The sequence below is a fragment of the Gorilla gorilla genome, chromosome 6, assembly GCF_029281585.2.
Source record: "Gorilla gorilla gorilla isolate KB3781 chromosome 6, NHGRI_mGorGor1-v2.1_pri, whole genome shotgun sequence".
In the NCBI taxonomy this organism is placed as follows: domain Eukaryota; kingdom Metazoa; phylum Chordata; class Mammalia; order Primates; family Hominidae; genus Gorilla; species Gorilla gorilla.
The window spans coordinates 63,195,528-63,219,797 of record NC_073230.2 but is presented as its reverse complement, the minus strand read 5'-3'; the positions used below and the strand labels follow the sequence as shown (position 1 = coordinate 63,219,797).

General features: G+C 43.4%; 1 protein-coding gene across 2 annotated transcripts in view; it reads right to left on the bottom strand.

The window, feature by feature from the left end:
• LANCL2 (LanC like glutathione S-transferase 2) overlaps nucleotides 1-14,983 on the bottom strand; it is a 66,544-nt gene extending 51,561 nt beyond the window's left edge. The window contains exon 1 of one of the 2 annotated variants that reach the window (XM_004045467.5): nucleotides 13,753-14,983. In XM_004045467.5, the coding sequence (XP_004045515.1) occupies nucleotides 13,753-13,956 (204 nt within the window). In that variant the 5' untranslated portion in view covers nucleotides 13,957-14,983. Of the gene's footprint in view, nucleotides 1-10,880; nucleotides 10,927-13,752 lie in introns of those variants that run through there. The other variant, XM_063708109.1, reaches the window with a different exon arrangement.
• Between the last annotated feature and the right edge of the window lie 9,287 nt (nucleotides 14,984-24,270).

Below are 24,270 nucleotides of genomic sequence, written 5' to 3'. Positions count from 1 at the left end.
CCAAGGAGAGCTTCATGAAAATCTTCATAATTATGCTCACTTAAATAAAATGATAAAGATGGCACACCAAAAAACTCAGTATCAATATTTCACCTACCTTAAAGGTGATATTATGCGTTAACTGGACAAACACATTCACTTAACAATCTTTACTTACTAGCAATGCTTTCTGGATTTGCCATTCCCTATGGTTTTGGTGATGTGCTTGTAAATGTATTTAACTTTGCTTCTGTTACTGAATGCACCAAAAAGAGTAACTGTCTGGTTCTCCATCCAACTTCTTAAAAACTTTTTGACTCCATGTTAGTAATGGTTTCTACTGTAATCAAAGAGACGCAGAATCATTTGCATGAGAAGGAATAAATAGGGGATACCTCTTTAATACCTGCAGTGGCAGAACCCATAAGGTAGTTAGTTCCTAGCCCGTATCTAGTCCCCACACCCTTCCTGCTTGTTAACAGAAATCTGATTATATCCAGAATAGTAGGGCACCCAGCCCCAGAAGAGACACTTGATTTTCCAGGCCCCATTATGCACAAGGGTGGCCACATGACACAGTTCTGACCCATGAGACCTAAATGAAAGTCTTCTAGGAGGTTCTGGGAGGTTCTTATTTTTCATGATAAAAAAGAAAGAACTTCCCTAATTTTTCTCCCCTTCTGCCTGCTGATTAAAGTAGGTGTAAGTTGAGTTTTCCAGGCCTAATGCACACTCACATGCAGTCTTAGCTCTATCATGGTAACCTAATTCCAAAGCATATGCTAACCCTTCATTCCTCATAAATGATACTGGAGTTTTGTTTTGTTTTGTGTTTTTTAAGACATAGTCTCGCTCTGTCGCCCAGGCTGGAGTGCAGTGGCGTGATCTTGGTTCACTGCAAGCTCCGCCTCCCGGGTTCACACCATTCTCCTGCCTCAGCTTCCCAAGTAGCTGGGACTACAGGCGCCTGCCACCAGGCCGGCTAATTTTTTGTATTTTTAGTAGAGACAGGGTTTCACCGTGTTAGCCAGGATGGTCTCGATCTCCTGACCTCGTGATCCGCCTGCCTCGGCCTCCCAAAGTCCTGGGATTACAGGCGTGAGTCACCGCGCCCAGCCTACTGGAGTATATTTTTAAGACTTGCGATTGCTTCCTCCAGTTCCCTTTAATATTTGCCAGAATTTAATTGCAAAAACCTTTCATTTCTCTGCCCTTTGCCATAAGGTACTTTTTCTGGTTCCCCTTTTCCTATTTCTCATAAAAGAGGATTCTAATTTGTTTATACTGGAACCAAATTCTCATGTACAAAGAAAATTTATTATGCTGTGATTCTATTTACATTTGATGGAGATTACTGTACCAGGAGAAATTTTAACTGGTTTGTCTCACTAAATAATGCTATTTTATTTACATACACACACACACACACACACGTATACATATATATACGCATATACATATATACATGTACATATATATATGCACACACACTTTTTCCTTTTTTTTTTTTTTTTGAGACTGAGTCTCACTCTGTCGCCCAGACTAGAGTGCAGTGGTGTGATCTCAGCTCACTGCAACCTCCTACCTCCTGGGTTCAAATGATTCTCATGCCTCAGCCTCCCGAGTAGCTAGGATTATAGGCATGCGCCACCATGCCCGGCTAATTTTTGTATTTTTAGTAGAGACAGGGTTTCCCCATGTTGGCCAGAATGGTCTTGAACTCCTGGCCTCAAGTGATCCACCCACCTCAGCCTCCTAAAGTGCTAGGGTTATAGGCATGAGCCACTGCACCTGGCAATAATGGTATTATAAAGATAACTAACAATTACTGAGCACTTACTATGTACCTGGCACTAAGTGCTTTACATATTTCAATTAATCGTCACATCATTCAGTTTTTTAGGTAAGAAAACCAAGGCTTACTTGAGGTCTTATGACAATTCAGAGATAAAGCTCTTGAAACTCTGACTAGACTGTCTACTTCTAAAGTTCCTGGGCTATGCATTCTCTGCTTATTGCAAAATTTTTTGCTTGATTCTATATTTACATTTTACCTTTGGATGTTCAGGACTTACAGCCTTCACTCAGTCATACTATATGAATAGAAATATGTACCTGCCACATAGCCCAGAAACAGCAGGAGCAGTTAAAGAATTTTGGAGGTTTTATCTCTTGATTCTGAGATTGATTTTTAGCAATTACATTGCAATCGGGAAGAAAATGTTCTTTTCCTACATGGTGAGTAGGCAATTTTCCCAAACAAGAATGCCCAAATGTATTATAAAGCAGAAATATATTGGAGTAGATATTAATCACTGGTTGTAAAACCCCTTGTGAGGTGTCACTGCATCTATTATTCCAAATGATACACAAGGCACATTTATGGCAAGATTTATTTCTCTTCCTCACAATGTTTTCATGGTAATAAATCTTAGAATCAAATAAAAAAGCTTTTTCCTGGGGATGGGAGGTTGGGAAGAAGAGACAGAAGAGGAGGGGGAAGGGGGAATAGGGGAAGGAGACAGAAAGAAGAAGAAAAAGATAAACAGATGGCAGACAGACACTGGGTGATACTGAAGCATACAAATTACACCAGTTATATTCTTGAAAAACGTTTCAAGAAATTAAATTCCTTTTTATTCGTGATATTTTTTCCATGTACATCACGGATAATTGAGGGGAATAATTTATTTCCTAATTTGTCATTTGCTAGAACATATACACGTATTCTGTACCTCTCTGCCTCAACTCTAGATTTTAGAGAAGCTATGGGTTCAGTATGTTCATAAGCTACATTTCATATTGCATATGGGAAAAATAAAGGGTAGATTTTATAAATGTTTCTACATTTCATATTGCATATGGAAAAAATAAAGGGTAGATTTTATAAATGTTTACAATTTTACAAATATTTTAGATGATATAATCAACACTCTAACAACTGTTACTGAAGATAAAGGATGAAATTTCTTTATCTTGGCATGAAGCATAGCAAACATAATATAATTGGCATATTAACAACTTCATATATGATAAAATAGCACTATATATATTTTTGTAACTTTCAGATACCTTTGAAATAGGTGAGGAAGAAAGAAATAAAATGTAGATGATTAGCAAATCTTGAGTATAATATTAGTTATTCTTTTGAAAAACAAATAATGCTTTCCATGTGCCAGGCACTGTTATTGGGACACAAAGCTGAATAAGACTGGGTACTCCCCAAAATGTTCCTGGTCTTATGAGACAAACGTAAAAATAATTATGATTGCATATAATAAATGCCTGACTAGCAATATCAAATATGGTATATTCAAGAAAATATATAAATGTATGTAGACTGATATCCGAAGACAATCTTACTTCACCCTTGTGGAAGGCATTCAGGAGTTTACTGGGATTGTTATCAGATGCCCACTCACAGAGGCAGGCAAGTGTGTAGCTGGGGCATTCAGAAGGGTGGAGAGGGGATGGAAAGGCATCGATGACCACGGTGAGCCCGTTAGGGGGCTTCCTGGTGGACCTAGGAGACCCTTTCTTTGATGAGGGAGTACCGTCAGTGGGGCAATGTGTGGACTAGAAGGCCCTGAAAGCTTGCTCCTCAATGGGCTAAAAGCTGAGGAGCTTGCTTTGCAGGGCTGTCCATGTGGAGTCTGGTGGATCCTGAGCCCCATGAAAGGAATGCACTGACTCTGTCTAAGACTGTTGCTGCCCTTCACTACTATCATAAAAACTCTACGGTAAAGCTACAACTATTACCCCCATTTTACAAATGAGAACTATGAAGCACAGGAGAGAGGTAAAGTAACTTACCAAAAGTGATATCAACAGTAAGGGGCAGACTGGAGTTTAAACCCAGGCAGCCACTCCAGACTACAAGCACTAGAAACCTTTATGGTAGGCAGAATGGCCCCCAAAGATGTCCTGGAACCTGAAACAGGTCACAGACCACAAAATAGGGAGAGGATGCTGGATTATCCAAGCGGGGCCCATCTAATCCCATGAGCCCATAAAAGGAGAGAAACTTCTCCTATTGAAGTCAGAAATATAGGGCAGAAGGTGAAATCAGAGATGTGAAGTGTGAGAGTGACTTGATCTGCGGGTGCTGGAAGGACCATGTGGAAAGCATGGGCAGGGCTCAGGTGGCATTGAGGAGCTAAGGCCAGCCAGCAGGGAAGTGGGGAACACTCCAGCAGCCACAGTGAACTGGATTTGGCCAACAGCTTCAATGAGCTGGGAAACAGATTCACCCTCAGGGCCTCCAGGAGAGAAGGCAGCCTTGAAGATGCTTTGACTTTGGCCTTATGAAATTCTAAGCAGAGGAGCCAGCAGAGCCAGACTGTACCTGGACTTCTGACTTCATTTTAAAGATGATAAATAAATAGGTGCTGCTTTAAACTGCAGAATTGGTGGTATTTATGGCAACAATGGAAAAAGAATACAACTTTCTTAGCTAATCCTTCAGAAAGTGGCTTTGGAATGGCCAAGCAACAGAGTCTGCCTGGGCAACTCTGAGGAAGACCCTGGGGGAAGAAGCCTCTCACAGGCGTCTCAGAGAAAGACAGGAGCTCGCTGTGTGAAAAGCAGGGGGGCACTCTGTGCTGAAGGACACAGATGGTATTTAAAATGCATTTAGGAGAATGCCATGGGCATTCCTGAGGAAACAAGTCATTCCATCTGAAAACTACGGAATATGCAATCATTCTCTTTCTAAAATACTTGTGTTCTTCTGTATTTTTTATGATAAATTTAGTGCTAGTTTGAGGAAATACAACTGCTATACATAAAAATACAGAAAACTTTAAAAAGATTGACAATTAACTTGTAAAAAATTATGATGATCTTAACTACAAATAGAGGAGAGGGAAAAGTCTAAAAACAAGTGTTCAACATGCACATAATAAATAGCTCCTAAAAAGAAAAAGTTACGCTTTGAATAGTTATGCATAAATTGAACATTTAGGTATGAATAATACTTGAAATGCACCAGGAGAGCTTAATAAAATCATCTACTACACTCCTAATAAATGGGGTATTTGAGACACTTAATCTAACTTAATCCTCTTGATAATCCTAAAACAGCATTATCATCATGGTACACATGCAGAAACTGAAGCTAAGAGAAAATAACTTGCCTACATTTTAAAGATGATAAAAATAGCTTTTTGACTCACATTTTACATATGTGATGATGTGCAAACTTTGCAAACTGTATACCATAAAGTAATTCTTTTCTTAGGAAAGATTTTAACAAACCCTTCTGCTGAGGGGTATGGGTTGGAGAAGTGCATTTCCTAATACAGCTCTCCTAGGCTAATTATCACTTGTAATGTTAGACACATGAAGATGTGATGTGATGTTACATACCTAGCAAGAGTGTGGGCTTGCTTTGTTCCATTTTGCAAACAAAATGAATAAAACAAAAGTCCCCCAATCCTTACCTCAAAGCTAATTACTACATGGGAAAAGCAGGCAGGGGTGGGGAAGCTATATCTTCTGACAGTAAAGAATTAGATGGTAGTGAAAACATCTACCTTCACTAGTGGTATTTTCAGTAAACAGGTCCTTACCTAAACTGACTCTATCAAGATAACGCTATTTTGCAGAGGTGTTTGAAAATAGTTCATTCTGCTAAAAATAGTCATAGATTTACATAATCTGGTCTGCTTCTGTTTTCTTATTTCAAACTCAGTAATATAACAGAAAATATTCTAGATTACATATCCTAAGCACACACACCTCAATCCAATTTTGATGTGTATCATAAAAATTCATGTGCTATGTATGCTTCGTAGGGGATATATGGCATAACCACAAGGAAGTTTACACTTGCAATAAAGAACCAAGGACAAACTGTTAAGTGACAATGTATTAATAAACTGCAAACAAGGGCTCAAAACATACCTAATTACAGTTCAAGAGACAAGGAACCCATGGAGATAGTAGGATTTTGTGGTCAAATTATCTTTAATTATGGAAAGCTCTCAGTGAAAAGTTAGGTTTCATTTTGATTAAACAATTGCTGCATGGTACTAACTAAAATCTATAAAAGACAGGAACATTTTCTGAAAAAGAAACTCAGTTTGTTATATCCAATTCTATTCAAGCAAAATTTGCTCAAAACCTAGTCTGACCCTAGCCAATTGCTAGTTGCCCTTACAAAGCACACTCCTCACCCAGAACTCCCAAAGCATATTACATAGTTCTTGACTTACAGTAGCCTGGAATGTCATCTAAGAGTCCAAGATGTAACATTCTAGATACAGAATAGTTTTAAAATACAAAATTATATCATTAAATAAAATGCAAAAAATGCCTCTCATAAAAAATTTTTTTAAATTTCCATAGATTTATTCAGTCAACAAACATTTACTACTTACTGCGTTCTTATTTCAATATCAAGCAGTGAGGATGTTTAAAAATAACTCCCTGGGTGCAATGGCTTGGACCTGTAATCCCAACACTTTGGGAAGCTGAGGCAGGACAGGAGAATTGCTTGGGCCCAGGAATTCAGGACTAGCCTGGGCAACATGGCAGGACCCCATCTCTACAAAAAAAAAATTTAAAAATTAGCTGGGTGTGGTGGAATACACCTGCAGTCCCAGCTACTTGGGAGGCTGAGGTGGGAGGATCTCTTGAGCCTGGGAGGTCAAGGCTGCAGTGAGCTATGATTGTGCCAGTGCGGTCCAGTCTGGGAAACAGAATGAGACCCTGTCTCAAATAAATAAATAAATAAATATTTAAAAAATTAAAAAATAATAACTCAAGTATGTTCAAAAAAAAATTCCTGTTCTCAGAAAGGAGTAAAGTGGGAAAAAGAAATAGAAATGAATTACAGTAAGCCCTTGGTAATCATGAATTAAGTGTTCGGAGCTCCTGTTTGAAGTTTCAAGCATAAACTTACGAATCTGGAGACCCAGGCTATGATAGACGGCAATTTTCAATCTTGCTGAGGCCCAAAGGTGCACAGCATGAGCTGGTAGGTTCTACTGTGGGTAGAATTCCCAACCTCCATATTTCCAAGTGTTTGGTTATTCCTTATCATCTCACCACCATCAACAGGAGTTCCATGCCCTTTCAGAGATGATGAGAGGAAGAATGTATGTGTATGGAATTCAGAAATCTGGAAACTATTGGCAATCTGAGGATACAGCCATATAAATATTGTACATCTAACCATATTTTCCTTAGGAAAAAAGGGAGACAATAAGCATTTCTTTAAAGAGCAAAAAAAGTAGTTTTTTTTCTGCATTCCACTGAAAATATAAAATGTAAACAAATTTTTCATTATCACATTTTATACTCTAATACAAATAAGCTATGTCTATAATAATGTTAATAGCTATCATTAACGGAACTCTTACTATTCATCTATATCAGTAACTATGTGTACCTAGGTACTAACTGTACTCAGCACCGTTCTGAATGTTTTAAATGTATTAACCTAATCAGCCATTATAACAACCCAGTGAGGAGGGGGTGGTTATATTACATCTACATTATTAAAAGCTTTAGCAAATACGTTATATTACAGCTATGTTATATTAAGAACCTCAGTTAGCCTTTCAATTTAACCATTTACATCAAGTTGATGAGGTAAGAAAACCAAGGTTCAGTGTGTGGTTAAATAACTTGCTCAAAGTCTACAAGTCATAAATGGCAGAAAAGTAGGAGTCAAACACAAGACTATTAAAACTGTTACCTGCTCTATGCTACAATTTATTTCCAAAAGATGGAAAATGCTCATGTATAATATCTTCTTAGTTCCCTCTCCATAATCTTACCATTACCCTTCCACATCAATATCTTTCCACATCAGGAACTGAAAACTGGCTGGAGGTTAATTAAGTTCATATTAAAAGAAAATTTAATAAAGCTACATGTAGAACAGTTTTCCTCAATGCTTCTCAAATTTATGAGTACTCTGGCATGAGGATCTTGTTAAAATGCAGACTGTGGTTCCTTGGGTTTGGAGTGGGATCTGCATTTCTAACAATCTTTGAGGAACTGCTTATGATTTAGGTCCACAAACCTCACTTTGAGAAGTTGTAGAGTATATTCCCCCACCTTCCACCTGACACACACACACACACAATTTAGTTCATTTTAAATAAAGAGAAAAAAATTACATTTCTCTGGGTATTAGGGTAGTACTGATTTCCTTATGCTTCCACGATATATTATGAGGTTAAACAAATTTTAAAGCTTCAAAACAAAAATATGGAAAATTAAATAATTATAAACTGAAGCATTTCCAATAGCTTAAGATTTTATCAAATTATAGACAAGTTTTCCTGATTTTTTTCTGTGGAAAAAGTTGTAAAGTCCTTTGGATTGACCAGAAACTATAAAACTCCTAGAAGAGAACATGGGGAAAAGCTCCTGGACACCGGCCATAGCAATAATTTTTTGGTATGACACCAAAAGCTCATGGCACAAAAGCAGAAATAAACAAATATTACTATATCAAATTAAAAAGCTTCTGCACAGCAAAGGAAACAATTCTTAAAATGAAACAGCAGCATATGAGCTGGGAAAAATTCCTTGAGCCCAGAAGTTTGAGACCAGCCTGGGCAACATGGTAAAACCCTGTCTCTACAAAAAATACAAAAACTAGTTGGGCATGGTGGTACCTGCCTGTGGTCCCAGCTATTCAGGCAGCTGTGGTGGGAGGATAATTTGAGCTCGGGAGGGAGCCACAATCATGCCACTGCATTCCAGCCTACAACAGAGTGAGACCCTGTCTCGAAAAAAAACAAAACAAAACCCAAAACTATACAGAGATAGAGAACAAAAGAGTTATTACCGGAGGCAGTGGGTTGGAGGAAGGAGAGGAAATGGTCAGAGGATACAAAATGGCAGATATGCAGGACAAACAAGTCTAGAGCTCTAATGCACAACATGAAAACTACAGGTAATAAAAATGCACTGGATGTGGGATTCACGCTAAGTGAATAGATTTCAGCAGCTCTGGCCACAGAAAAAACAGTGGGTAATTATGTGACATTGGGAATATATTAATTTGCCTCTCTATAGAAACCATTTCACTACCTATATGTATCACATAACATCATGTGGTATACCTTAAATATACAGTTTTAAATTTCATTTTAAAAGAATCCTTCCAATCCATCAAGTCCTTCAGCAACAACTCCAATCACCGTCTTCGGCCTCAATACCCTCCAGTGCCATTCACGCTCCCTCTTCTCCAGTCATGCCGTACTTCTTGATATTCTCATAATGTGGTATCCCTTAAGTCCTTGCTCATGGAGTTCCCTAACTGAGCCTGGAAAACCCCCACTTAATCTTTCAAGGACCATGCAAGTATCATTTTAGTCTAAAAAGCCTTCCCTGATGCAAATGGGCAGAATTAACATGTCTTCTTTCTTCTCTTGTGCCCCCAAGATATTCTTTACATATTGTCACTTACTGTAATACTCATTGCAGGGTTCTGGAGGCTACACCTAGCAATGGTGCAGTATCACAGCAATTTCTCTGCCAACCAATGAGGTATGGCAATGACCTCTCTGACAAGTTCAAGATTTCAGCCCTGGCTGAGGACTCTACAGTTCATGGTATTTATGCTCCTGTATAACCCCTCCACTTGAGTGTGGGCTGGATTTACTGTCTTGCTTCTAATAGAATACAATATGGCAGGCGTGATGGTATGTCACTTCTGAGATTACATAATAAATACAATGACTGCAGCTTCCATCTTGGGTGCTCTTGCATACTTTTCTCTTTGATCACTCAGTCTCAGGGAAGACAGCCACTATGTCATGAGGCAGCCCTAAGGAGCAGCCCATGTGGTTAGACACTGAAGCCTCCAGAAAACACCTAGCAAGGCCAACTAACCACCATGTGAATGAGCTTGGAGCAGATTCTCTCTCACAGTTAAGCCTCAAAATGACAGCAGCCCTGGTTCAGAGCTTGAGTGCAGCTTCTCCAGAGACCGTGAGCCAGAACCACCCAGCTAACCTGCAGCTGGATTCCTGACTCTCAGACACTGCATGAGATCATAAGTGTTTATAAAGATGCTAAGTGTTGGGATAATTATTACACAGCAACAGAGCTAATCACAGGGGCCTTTACTCGAGTGCCCTCTCAGCCCTAGGGGTGGGGCTGCTCCTTCTGTCTGCTATTCCTGTACTCTTCAGAGTTCTCTTTCCTTCTCATGAGACAATCTCTCGTTACTCCAGTCTCACAGTTCGTAACAATTCTTTAAGTTAAACTTTCCCTATTAAACTCTGCATGGTATCCATCTCCTGGTTGGACTTGAACATCAGTTGAAGCTGCTGCTGCTGCTGGTCAAAGACATTAATCATGATTCAGCTCCTAGAGCTGGGCTCAATTCCCCTTAAGTCCACGGCCACAACAAAATCAACTAAAAAGGAGGAAATGGCTGTTAGATGAGTAACTAAGAGTGTCTGCGTCAGTTTTCCATAATTAAAAACAACTGCTACTACACTGGTTCACTGCTTTTCATAATATTGGCCCAATATTGTAAAGAATGTTATAAATACCAATTTATGGAAATATGGCTCAGAGAAGCCGACTTGAGTGGTTTTAGAATCAGAGGCTAATTTTATTGACTGATCACACCACACACCTAGGCAGCCAAACTAAAATGAGATAGAGTGAATGACTTAAAGAATACTTAGTAATAAAATGTTATTGTGTTGGTAGATTTTTGCAATCATTACTCGGTAACATCATGGAGAGAAAATTATTCAATGCTTAACTTACAAATTAACAAGTTATCCTAGGGATACCACAAAGTTCAACAAACTGGGTGGCTTAAAACCACATAAATTTATTTTCTCATAGTTCTGGAGCCTACAGCTCCAAAATCAACGTATCAACAGGGCCATGCTCTCTGTCAAACTTACAGAGAATCCTACCTTGCCTCTCCTAGTTTCTGGTGTTGGCTGGCAATTCCAATCTCTGCCTCCATCATCACATGGCCATCTTCTTTCTCCCTATGTCTCTTTCTTCTCTTTTACAATTCTTTTTAAAAAAGAGACAGGGTCTCACTATGTTGCCCAGGCTAGTCTTGAACTCCTGCCCTCAAGTGATCCTCCTGCCTCAACCTCCCAAAGTGCTGGTATTACAGGCATGAGCCATCATACCTGCTTCTCTTCTCTTCATATAAGAACACCAGTCATATTGGATTAGGGGCCCATCATATTCCAGTATGACATCATCTTAACTAATTACATCTGCCATGACCTTATTTCCAAATGTCACATTCTGAGGTTCCAATGGGTTAGGACTTCAACCTTCAATACCTTTTTTTCTGGTGGGGGACACAATTCAACCCATAACACCCTCATTTTCATGAAATTTCATGTCTATCAAAAACAGTGCATAGTGTGATATCCTCAAATTGCATTCTTAACAGATTTTTAAAACCAAAAATTTAATGTCAATCATAAAAAATATTAATAGGGAGGACAGTGTTCAACTCATATTCACTTTATCTGATGACTTTCCAATAACCAAGAAGCAATCTTTCCACCTTTTAAAATCACTATCCATCTCTCCCTTCAACGTGCTCTCATTTTCATATTCAAGAATAATATGATGTCCATTTCTTTCTTTAGCATATACTCACAACCACTGGCATAGGTCCCCACCCCAACTTACATTTCATTGCAGAGATATCACAAGCCCCATTAGTTACTTGTAGTCTAATTTTCTTTTCAACATAAATCAGGTATAGAGCTGAGGTCAAAAATCGCATTTATCCATATACAAAGGGTGAAAAGAAAAATACGCAATTTCAAAACTTTGAGTTGAATTAGTGTTTATCTCCTGTGAGGTTGCAAATGAAACTCACCTGCTTCCCATGTCTCTAACATTATTTTTATTATTCTCATGTCAAGAGTTCATTTCATTCATCTTTCACTAAGCATTGCTGTAACCTACCTACTCCAAGGATAGTACTGAGATGGCCACTGGTAATAAGAATGAATGATGCAGTTTTTCCAATGCTTGCCAGATTTTTATTTTTGTTATTAAAAAATGAAACACTAAGTCACAAATGAAACACATATTTGTATGTAAAAATACAAGAAATCTAGAGAAAAACCAATACTGAATATGAATTCTAAACCGTGTAACTTAAATCATCAAGGGGAAGAGATTAACATTTATTGAGGCCTTTCTTAAGGTACCACATCAGGCAGTTTGCTAGGCAATTTATATGCTTCATCTAATTAAGACACATCCCCATCAGTTAGGACTTGTTCCCACAGGTTTGCCTGCTTTTGGTTTTTGAGACTGCGTCTAGCTCTGTCGCCCAGGCTGGAGTGCAATGGCGCAATCTCCACTCACTGCAACCTCGACCTCCGAGGCTCAAGCGATTCTCATACCTCGGCCACCACGCTCGGCTAATTTTTGTATTTTTTTTTTTTTTTGTAGAGACAGTGTTTTGCCATGTTGGCCAGGCTGGTCTCGAACTGCTGGGCTCAAGCAATCAGCCCGCTTCGGCCTCCCAAAGCGCTGGGATTACTGGCGTGAGCCACCGCGCCCGGCCTGTTTCGAGTTTTTAACCACATTCAAGAAGAAAGAGGTTTACAGAAGTCACTTGCCTTAGATTCCATATTCAGACCAATGGCTCTTTCAAAATTACCTTCTTAGTTTTAGCCAAATATGAAATACATGGAGATCCAAGGAGGTGAAGTGGACATTGGAACACGTATCTCAGTGGAAAAAGAAAACCTGGTATAGGTACGGTTTTACCAAACATGAAAACAGTTGTGCTGATATTCAATCTTCTATTTTATTCCCATTTTTTGCCTCCCACGTTAGATTCTGTTCAGATAGACCGTGAAGGGTGACAGGGTATGCCATCCCAAAAATATGTCTCTGGCATAAGGATTATTTTAAACTAAAAGCACTTGAAAAACAGAAGAGTGCTCTAAACTGCCCCCTTTTCTTCCTGAAACAAGATAAAACTCCTGTAAAAGATGGCCTCCCTACGCCAGGAACAAAGAAACACTCGGCACCAGAGCCAAGCAAAGCGGAGATTTCTACCTAGACGTGGTTCAAGCAGTTCCATCTTCCATTAGCCTCCCCGCACACTTTACTCTCCCACAGCTGCCGCTCTTGGTTCTGCCTAGCATAAAAGTATTTGGGTTCTGCCATTTCTTTGTGTCTTTTTCACGTAAAACATATTCAAGAGATGTTTTTCTGTTGTTAATCTGTTTTATGTCAATGTAACGCTCTGACCCACCTCGCGACACTAGGAAACTCAAGTTTGGCCTCCCCTTACACCCGCTTCCCATTCCTGGGCACACAGACAGTAATAAATCTACACGGACAATGCTTCTCTGTCGGCGGGAGCCCAGGGACCAGATATGGCCAAGGAAATCCAGCCTCCAGGCCACTTCTGAGGAGCAGGTAGCCGGCGGAGCGCTCCACCCCGCAGGGGCGGGAGGTGTCCGCGGGCCTCACGGGTGCACAAGCCCGCATCGCCAAGCGCCGCTCGGGCCAAGAAGGAAAGCGCACTGTCCGCATATTTCAAAGGCGCGTTGGGGCCAGGAGGGCCGAACTGCTGGAACGTGGCTCATGCAGCTGAAGCCCACGGACCCTAACCGCCGCTCGTCGGGAAGGCCCGGAGACAGAGACCAGCCGCTATCATCCCGCGCCCTACCGCCCGAGGCCCTCCCAAGCCCGGCGCGCGCCTGTGACGTCACGCCTGGCGGAGGGTGGACGCTACCACCGCCGCGATCCCCCTCCGGCGCCTCTGCGACCAGGCCGCCGACTCACCTTCCCGTCCTGATGAAAAGGGAGGCCGGGCTCATCCGTGGTGGCCGGGGGACGAACACAGCCTGTCTCTTCGGCCGCTCCGGCGGCGAGCAGCACCCCGGCGGCGGCCTCGTAGTCCGGGAAGGGGTTGGCGAACGCCCGTTCCTCCATTTCTGCCTCTCCTCCCAGGTGGAGCTTCAGCCTCTTTGACATGGTCTCGCCCATCTCCGCCGCGGTACGGCGCGCGGGCGGGGACAAACCTCCTGTCCCGGCGCTGCAGCTCTCCCCTCCGCCGCCTCCTCCGGGGGCCCGCGCAGAGAGCGTCCTCTAGGAGGAGCGAGGCCGCGCGCTGGCGGGAGGAGCGGGGCGTCTGAGCGTGCACTGCCTCGTCGCGGGCTGCTCGCACATCAGGCGGCCGCAGAGGCGGTGGGCGCGGTGCCTCTGCCCTGCTCCTGGCGCCTTTGCCCTGCTCCCGACGGAGAGGAGCGGGCTCGCGGGAGCGCCCAGCGGCTCACAGCCTCCTCGCACCTTCCCCGTGGCCCGCAGAGCTTGTCCGCGGCGACGCGCACGGCCGGGGCTGGAGTCCCGGGGTCGGGATCGTTGCGCCCGGCCAGCCCCCTCGGCGATTTCGAAAGAAAACCGAACGCCCGCTAGGGCCACGCTCCCGCGGGGAAAACCTGTAGAGAAGAGGTCGCTGTCACTCAAGGTGTGTGCGCGTCGCCGACCGGGGCGAGCGCAGCCCCTGGCGTGCCGTCGTCAGCCTGCATTTCACCGGCCCCTGCTGCGCCAGCCCAACGGAATAGCAGCAGTTCTTTGTTTGATATTAAGAAGAAAAAAAATCTTTTCTAAAGAACAGAATTTCAAAACAGTCTAAAACACTGCAAGGCTAGTCTCCGAGGGATGGGGGAGGGAGACAGTCCCTCCTATTCATCACTGTTGGAGGGGGGTGTCTGGGAGGAGGAGCCACAGGCCTTTTTTTTTTTTATGTTTTATGTTCACTCCCTTTGTTTTGAATAAATGGACATCTTTGATACCGGGACATAAAACGAAAGCATACTTAATTATCCAAATATTTTATCGACCAGAAAGAGTCCTCCAGTGTTAATTAGCAAAGAGCGTAGTATGTATTATAAAAAGGACACAAGCAACCAGATCTTTACATTTATGTAATCGTGATGTGGTTTACTTCAGTCTTCATTGGTTCTCTTTATTTTTGTTATTTGTTTCAACCAAATACACATAATGATTTCTGCTCCTTGAGGAAAATGTCTTATTTCCGTTTTCTTCCGCTCAGTAAACGTTGATTGAGCACCAAATGGTACTAGGTGATGAAGAAATAAGAGATTAAAAAGATAGTTTTGGCTCTCTGGGGATTCCCAGTTATTGGGTGAGAAAAGCAAGGATTACAGCATAGCTGATGTAGGTGCTTTTCTGGAAGCAAGCAAAAATATACGTTAATGTAAAAAGTGACATGATGAAGAAAAACACAGTGCCGAGCACAGGGAAGGCTCGGTCCCTCCTGCTTCCGTGGCCTCAGTGGAATGATGTGGGAAAGTCTGGCTTCCCACTACCTCTTCTAGTGTCCCCCCAACCCCACAGGGCTGGACATGTGAAACACACCCCACCAAGAACATGACCATGGGAAGGTACAGTGTAGAAGAAAATCATTTTAAAGGGGGTACTCAGCATAACTATCTTCAAAGTTCAGGGAAACAGAACAGATACAACAGGATGACTGTTAAAGCAGCATCCCTTAGCTCCACTTTCCTGCTTTCCCCTTTCCTGGGGTCTTTTCTCCCACCAAATTTTCATACCTAGACGGTGTAGGAAAATCCACTCCAAGAACTACTGATGCCGACATGCTCTAGGAGCCATCCTTATCCCACAACAGGGACTTAACTAAACGGTGATATTTCCCAAAGTCTGGGGAACTATCACGCCTTGGACAGGTACAGCAGAAACGTCCACTGCGGGCTTCGTTAGGCTAAGCCTAGTGAATTCTGAGCTCTCCCTACCCAGGAGGGAGGTGAAGATTGTCTCTTCTTCCTGCAGTCTGCTGGTGGATAACTGGCAACTGTTGGCAAGTACAGAAACCTGTCCTAAAGAAAACCAATATTTTCAAAAGCTGAAAAATCGAAACCCGATTTAAGGAGTCGGCATATTTTCCTAAATGCTGTCTTATCGGCAGATCCCCTGCCCTCCTGGACAGCTCACTGACACTATTTTATGGAGAAGTGGTAGGTTCCCTTTCTTCAGCCTCCTGTGCCCTGGGGGTTTTTTAATGCAGAGCACAGGGGATTCCCTTCTGCGGCCCTTTTACACCCAGGGCTATCTTCCCCCGTGGCCACTCTTGAGCTCTTGAGTAGTACAGAGACCTTGGTCAGTGCCTTGAAATTACAACTTTATTTTCCTTAGGACAAGCCAAATTCTTAGGACACCCTCCCCACTCTTCTGTGTAAGAGAAGGGCAAGAGGACATACATGCCGGCCCAAAGCACACCCGAGGAGTCGTGAGGACCCCTGGCAACTGACCTTTCAAAGGAAGACAGAGTCCAAGGACACGATGTGGGAGAGGGCGGCATTATGGCACCACGTTGAGATCTGGGGGGGCACTGGGCGGAGCAGCACCTGGGGAAGCCGCCGGGTGCGGTGCTTAGGTCACGGCCCTCCGGGGAGGCCACCGGGTGCGGTGCGGGGCAGGGCCCTACGGGGTGGCCGGCGGGTGCGGAAGTTTCTACCAGGGGAGGGTGTGCTCATCCTTGAAGATCTGAGTCAAAATAGGCAGTGTCATCCTCTTCCATTCCCCAGCACCTAACGTGGCTGCCCCAAAAGCCTCTGAGCTTGAGCTCCCTTCTAAAGCCAAAGCAGGCAGCAAGGCGGAGAGGAACCCCGGAGGTGGGAGGTCACTGGGGGGCTGGGAGGGGGGTTTCGGGGCACAGGGCAGCGGTGACTGCCCGCAGGGGCAAGCCCGGGCTCCCCGCCTGCGGCGGCTCCCCACCAAGTGGGTCCTGAGACAGGAGGAGCTGAGGTAGGGGCGCCTCCCTGAGAAACGCCACCTCTTATCTGGAGCGCCCCAAAGGTGAGAGGAAGATGATGGAAAACCTGGGGCACGAGGGCTCTCACTGTGGGATTCAGCCATCGCCGAGCCCTGAGGCCCCGCAGACAGCCCCGGCTCTCCTCTTTACCCCAGAGTCAGGTACCAGCCTCAGGCCCGGGAACCAAGCCTCAGGTGCTTGCAGGGCTAGAATGTATGGTTCTGAGAACTGCGTGGTGCTGGGTCAGAACCACGTGGGGCCTGTATTATGTATTTCAAAACTTCACGCTTCCCTGCAGCCTCAACACGGAAAACAGGCAGTGAGCCCCCCTCTCCCCCACCCCGCCCAGGTGACCAGATGTCCCAGTGTGGTGAGCTGGCCCTGCCACAGTTCCCCTTCCTGCCCTCCCGGACTGTGACCTAGTGACAGAGATTCTTTGTTCTACCAAACTAGTCAGGTTCCTGAATCTCCTCCAAGGCCCATCTGCACACTTCCTTATAAAATCCAGTTTTAGCAAAGAGCCTTGCTAAGTCACTTTAGGAAGAACCACCCCCTAATATGTGATCACCCCCATTATTTGACCAGGTTCCCCATCCCTCACTATCCCCTAGGTGATGTTGGATCAACCTGGCCTGTGTTCAGCAAGCCTATTAGGTAAGATTAGTCAGTACCCACCTTCCCCTTCATGTTATCTCTTAGTTATTTTCCATCCAGTCACCCCCACCTTGCTTCTTGGCTATCCATTTCCACTTGTATTGGGAATTAAGCTCAATCTTTCTCCCTACACTGCAAAATCCCATCGTGGTGGTCCCCATACCGTTAAGGTCCTCAATAAAGTCAGCCTTACCCTGTGCTGTGAATGGTGTTGAATGTTTTTCCTCTCTAAAAGTCATGTTGAGACTTAATCCCCAGTGTGACAGTAATCCATTCGTGGATGAAGGGATTAGCAGGTTGTCTCGGAGTGGGACTGTGGCTCTATATGAAGAAGAGAGACCTGAGCTGGCACACTCAACCCCTTACCATGGGGTGCTCTGTGCTGCCTGGAAACTCTGCAGAGACTCCCCATCAACAAGAAGGCCCTCGCCATGTGTGGCCCTTTGACCTTGGACTTCTACAACTCCAAAACTGTAAAAAATAAATTCCCTTTCTTTATAAATTACCTAGTTTCAGGTATTATAAGCAACAGAAAACAAATTAAGACCCTGTGCTTTAACAGTTGACATTGAATAATTTTCCTGTAATATTGAGACGCTCAACACACCGATGAAACCCCACCTGCTTTTTGCTTGTGTCCACCCTGACCCCCAGTGACAGCATTGGCCCACAGGTCCCCACTCCCTCTGCTCTCCTTCCACGTGGTGGAGCCCCTCCCTTTGCAGGGTGGCCCATTCATGGTGCACAGTGACTGCCTCTCTAGGACCTGGAAGCACAGTCAACTTTTCTGTGCCTCCCCTGTGTCCCCATTGTGGCCGCACCTGACTGATCATGAAAGAACAGAAAACAGGGTCTCTGTCCACAGTACCACCTGTGGAAGGGTGGTAGCAGAAGAGAAGGTAGTCATGCTGAGTGAAGGAACTGCTCTGCCAATAACTGCATTTTCCCCACCTCACTGCAGACCACATGTGTGGGGACTCTGAGGGTTCTGGTGCTGCGGCCATCATGCCTGTCAGCATGACAGAGACAGTATGGCACCCTGAAGAGCAGTGGCAGCACTCAGGGAGTAGACCTGTTCATGAACATAAGACACATACCAGGACAACTCTTAAGATTTGGGAGGAGACTGGTTTGCAGGCAATGAGCCAGTGCAATATGAGTTACTATGCTACTGTTCACATGACAGTATTCATAGGTTAGTGGGATCTGCTTTACCTGGCACAAAGAGCAGCTGCAGCGGTCAGATCTTTTCTCTAAAACATACAAAAGTATTTTTCCTTAACAAGTGCCATAAAGTACTGCCTCAGGTCTCAGGTTGCTGTTTCTGCCTTTACCTACATGATTATTTTCTTTTCTTTTCTTTTCTTTTCTTTTGAGGTTGAGTCTCGCTCTGTTGCCCAGGCTGGAGTGCAGTGGCACGATCTCGGCTCACTGCAAGCTCCGTCTCCCAGGTTCACACCATTCTTCTGCCTCAACCTCCTCAGTAGCTGGGACTACAGGCGCCCACCACCATGCCCAGCTAATTTTTTTGTATTTTTAGTAGAGACGGGGTTTCACCGTGTTAGCCAGGATGGTCTCAATCTCCTGACCTCATGATCCACCCATCTCGGCCTCCCAAAGTGCTGGGATTACAGGCGTGAGCCACCGCGCCCTGCCTATGTGATTATTTTCTTACTTCTCCATGCAAAGAAATAGGCTTCTTTTGACACAGCCTAGACTTCATTTGATGCAGCTTCTCCTTTTATAAAGAATGTGCTGGCTAGCTACTTCACTATCTGGTGTCCCAAGCAGATAATAGCACAGAAACCATCCCCCTGTCTGGCATGTGTCCATCTCTCATGGGATGTTGGGCTTAGTGTGAGGCATTTTGACATTGTTGAAACTATGGGTAAGGCTGCCCTCTAAGAATGGGTGAGACTTCCTCTTAAGTGAGTGGATGTCAGTCTTACTCGTCTCCCAGCTGGACCATATAGACAGGAGTGAGGACTCCTGCCCCACTCAGAGCCCCACCCTCTTGGTCCAGACATGGAGGAATCCAGTTTTGTCTGGTGAGACACTTGGATGGCTCCTGCCTCATGGAGGCAAGTCTGCAGCTAGGCTGGAAAGGGATTATGACAGGACCCCTGTTTAAGGGGAATACATTGTACATTTTAAACCACATTATTATGTATGCGCTATCTTGATCTGTTCCCATTTTTCTTTGGAGCCTGATAGAGTTTGAATCCATGTCCCTGCCCAATTCTCTTATTGAAATGTAATCCCCATTGTTGGAAGTGGGACCTGGTGGAAGGTGATTGGATCGTGGGAGTGGATTTCTCAGGAACAGTTTAGCACCATTTCATTGGTGATGTCCTTATGATAGTGATTTCATGAGATCTGGTTGTTCAAAAGTGTGCAGCACCCCACCCCCCCTTCACTATCTTACTCCTCCCCTGGCCATATGACATGCCTGCTCCCCCTTTGCCTTCTGCCATGATTGTGAGCTTCCCAGGGCCTCCCCAGAAGCCAAGCAGATCATCATGCTTCCTGTACAACCTGCAGAACCGAGAACCAATTAAACTTCTTTTCTTCGTAAATTACCCAATCTCAGGTATTTCTCTATAGCATATGAATGCAGACTAATACAAGCCTTACTAAAGTCTTGTTTTAGCAATTTCAGTTTGCGCTCACTCATATCACAGGAATGGAGCCCATCTGGGGTCAGAGCATCAAAGGGAGGGAGCTGTGCCCAGTCTGCCATCAGCAGGGGGCAGCCATGGAAGTTAAGAAAACCCCAGAGGGTGTAAATCTTGGGGAACAGGAGTTGGAGACACACGATCCAGTTACCCTCCCCATCTGGTGCTTCTCAATTTATTTTCGTGTTTGGAGGATCTGTCCTGGTTATTTCAAGGATACAGTGAGTTCCTTAAACTTCCTAAGAAGCTGTCCTGTGAGTGTAGGTCCTAAATTGTTCTCTTCTCATAAAGACCCAGTAAGCCACCTAGGAGAAGAATATAAAAGGTAGAGGCTCCATGTCTGGGTATATGCCCAAGAGAAATTAAAACATAAGTCTACAGGAAGACTTGTACATGAATGGTCATAGCAGCATTACTAATAGCAGCCAAAATGTGTAAACAATACATACATTCCTCAACCGATGAATGGAAAAATAAAATGTGGCACTGTATGTCTCTACAAGAGAATATTATTCAACACTGAAAAGGAATGAAGTATTGATACTTGCTATGACATGGATGAATCTTGAAAACATACTAGACCAGGAAGCCAGTCACAAAATGGCAAATATTGTCTGATCCTGTTTATATGAAATGTCCAGAATAAGCAAATTCATAGAGACAGAAAGCAGCTTAGGAGTTACCAGGGGCTGCGAGGAGGAAGAGATGGGGAGTGACTTCTTAACAAGTCAGGGTTTTGCTTTAGGAATGACCACAATATTCTGGAACTAGGTAGTAGTGATGATTGCATAATATTGTGAACAAACTGAATGCCACTGAATTGTACACCATAAAATATTTAAAATGGTGAATTTTATGTTATGTTTATTTTACCACACAAAAGGGAATGCAGTATCAATACATGTGATAACATCGATGAACCTTGAAAACATTGTGTTAAGTGAAAGAAGCCAGTCATGGAAGATCACACATTGCACGATTCCATTTCTATGAAATGTCCGGAATAGGCTAATCTATTAAGACAGAAAAAATAGTCAATATCAGGAGCTGATGGGAGGAGGATGGGAACCGATGGCTAAGAGGTATGGGGTTTCTTTTTGTAGTGATGAAAATGATCTAAAATGAATTATGGTGATAGTTGCACAACTCTGTGAATACACTGAAAGCCACTGAATTGTACACTGTAAAGAAATGAATTATATGGTATGTGAATTATATCTTAATAAAGCTGTTACACACACACAAATCAAGGGACTGATGACCAGTACCTAGATAGCAGGGTGCCATGATTTGCCTAAGAAATAATACAGGTAGAAAAAATGGCTGATCTAGCTTGTATAATACTAGGTGAGGTGGAGAAACTCAAAACACCTGGGTTCCACACTAGGACATTTTTTACTAATTAGAGGACGAAAAGAAGGCTTTGGATGTGAGCATTGGATGCTTCCTTCAAATGTGCTATGACTTGGCCCCATGAGACTTAGTGTGCTGGGCGGAGGAAGAAAGAGAGAAGGATAAAGAGAAACAGACATGGATGGCATAATGTCACTCTAGGCTCTTCCTCAACAATGTCCAAGTTCTTCTCCCATCCCTGGGATTGGCCACGCCTGGCAATGCCAACTGGATGGGGTGCCCCAAGCCCTATGGGACATACAAGGGTTCATTCCCATTTCTTCCCTTTGGAAAACCCTCCGTCCCTCTACATCCTGCCCTGCAGATACCCCAGAAGCTCTAGGACTTGTATCTCTGGAGTTTTCCTGGGGTATCTGTAGCTGGAACTTGTGGGGTTTTCCAGGAGAGTAGCCGGGAGAGAGATTAAGCCACAAGAATGGTGCTGTTACAATGACTTGGGGTGATTCAAGTTGTTTATGTAAATAGCCGCCCTTCAAAACATTATTTGTCCTAGGCCCTACACAGCCCAGTGTGTGCTTTCCCCAACTTCAGAAATAATGCCAGTGGGGAAGGAAGAAGAGCATGTTTACCCCCGTTGCTGTGTCACAGTCAAAGCCCTGCTGGTTCTAAACCCCTCAGTAACTGTTTGCCTCCCTCCTATGTGATGCCTGGCATTAGGAGCATCGAAGGCGCTTACTGTGTGGGAGTTGATGAGCCCCATCAGTGATGAGGATGCTTTGAGGGGAAGCAGCAAGTGGGCAGCCACTGCTGTGATTTAAATAAGGTGGATTTAATTATCTTCAGCAAGTCAAATAAAACATTTGCTTGCTTGCCTACTATTTATTTATATTTTTTCTAACTATAAGTGTTTCTGTGTTTATAGAGAAGTATTTGAAAAAGATAGAAAGGCACAGGAAGCAAATAGAAGATATCCATAATTCTACCAATTCAACACAACCTCCTGTTGACACTTGGATGTTCAGCTGATTCACAATATCAAAGAGAATTCCTACTGGAAAAAGGCCACCAAAAATAAATTCAGTTATATTGGGATGGAAATCTCACCATCTCTAAAAAAAAAATACACTGTTGTTTTCCATTTTCTTTGTAAACATACTGAAAATAAGTGGTGGGCAGATTATAAAGGATCTAACATGGCATACTAAGAAATTTGTACTTTATTATGTATTGTATGAAATAAACCACTGCAAATTATCAAAAAATAAAAGTGTGTCACTTATACGCCTTGCTGTTTTATCCATTCTCAACCATTTAATTGGAATGTTTAGTCCATTTAGGTTTAGTATAATTATTGAGATAAATGGATTTAGGTATAAAATTTTGTTGTTTTTATTTGTCTTATCTGCTTTTTGTTATTCTGCTCCTCCTTTTCTGCCTTCTTTTGGGTTAACTGAATTTTTTTTGGTATTCCATTTTAATTTCCCCCATAGGCTTTTTAGCTATGCCTCTATGGGTTTTTTGTTAGCTTGTTTTTTCACAGTTTCTCACCTTGGCATCATTGACCTTTTAAACTAGATAATTCCTTACTGTGAGGAGCTGTCCCGTGCCCTGTAGGATAGTTGGCAGCATTACTGGCTTTTACCCTCTTGATGCTGGTAACAATTCCTCCCCACTAAGTCCCCCACCCAACAGTTGTGACAATAAAAAAAAAAAGTCTTCAGATATTTTTTGCCAAATGTTGCCCTGGAGAGAAAAATCACCATCAGATGAGAACCAACGCCTGAGGATCACAGCATGCATCTTTTTTCTTTTCTTTCTTTCTTTTTTTTTTTGAGACGGAGTCTTGCTCTGTCGCCCAGGCTGGAGTGCAGTGGCGCAATCTCGGCTCACTGCAAGCTCCGCCTCCTGGGTTCACGCCATTCTCCTGCCTCAGCCTCCCAAGTAGCTGGGACTACAGGCGCTGGCCACCATGCCCAGCTAATTTTTTGTATTTTTAGTAGAGACGGGGTTTCACCGTGTTAGCCAGGATGGTCTTGATCTGACCTCGTGATCTGCCCGCCTTGGCCTCCCAAAGTGCTAGGATTACAAGCGTGAGCCACCACGCTCGGCCTACAGCATGCATCTTTAGTTTAACATGGTCTACTTAAGTTAATGTTGTCCTCCTTCACATAAAATAAAGGCATATAGGCTGGGCGTGGTGGCTCAAGCCTGTAATCCCAGCACTTTGGGAGGCCGAGGTGGGTAGATCACAAGGTCAGGAGTTTGAGACCAGCCTGGCAACATGGTGAAACCCTGTCTCTACTAAAAATACAAAAATTAGCTGGGCGCCATGGTAAGTGCCTGTAATCCCAGCTACTTGGGAGGCTGAGGCAGGAGAATCACTTTAACCCAGGAGGCGGAGGTTGCAGTGAGCCAAGATCGCGCCACTGCACTCCAGCCTGGGCAACAGAGCAAGACTCCATCTTAAATAAATAAATAAATAAATAAATAAATATATAAAATAATGGCATATAGCTCAATATTCACCTCCTGTAAATTGCATTATTGTTAGCATATACCTAACACCTACCTGTTATAAACATCACGATGCACTGTTATAATCTTTAAACATGTCTTTTTTTTTGTTTTTTTTAAGATGGAGTTTCCCTCTTGTTGCCCAGGCTGGAGTGCAATGGAGCGATCTTGGCTCACTGTGACCTCCACCTCCTGGGTTCAAGGAATTCTCTTGCCTCAGTCTCTCGAGTAGCTGGGATTACAGGCATGCACTATCATGCCCGGCTAATTTTTGTATTTTTAGTAGAGACAGGGTTTCTCAATATTGGT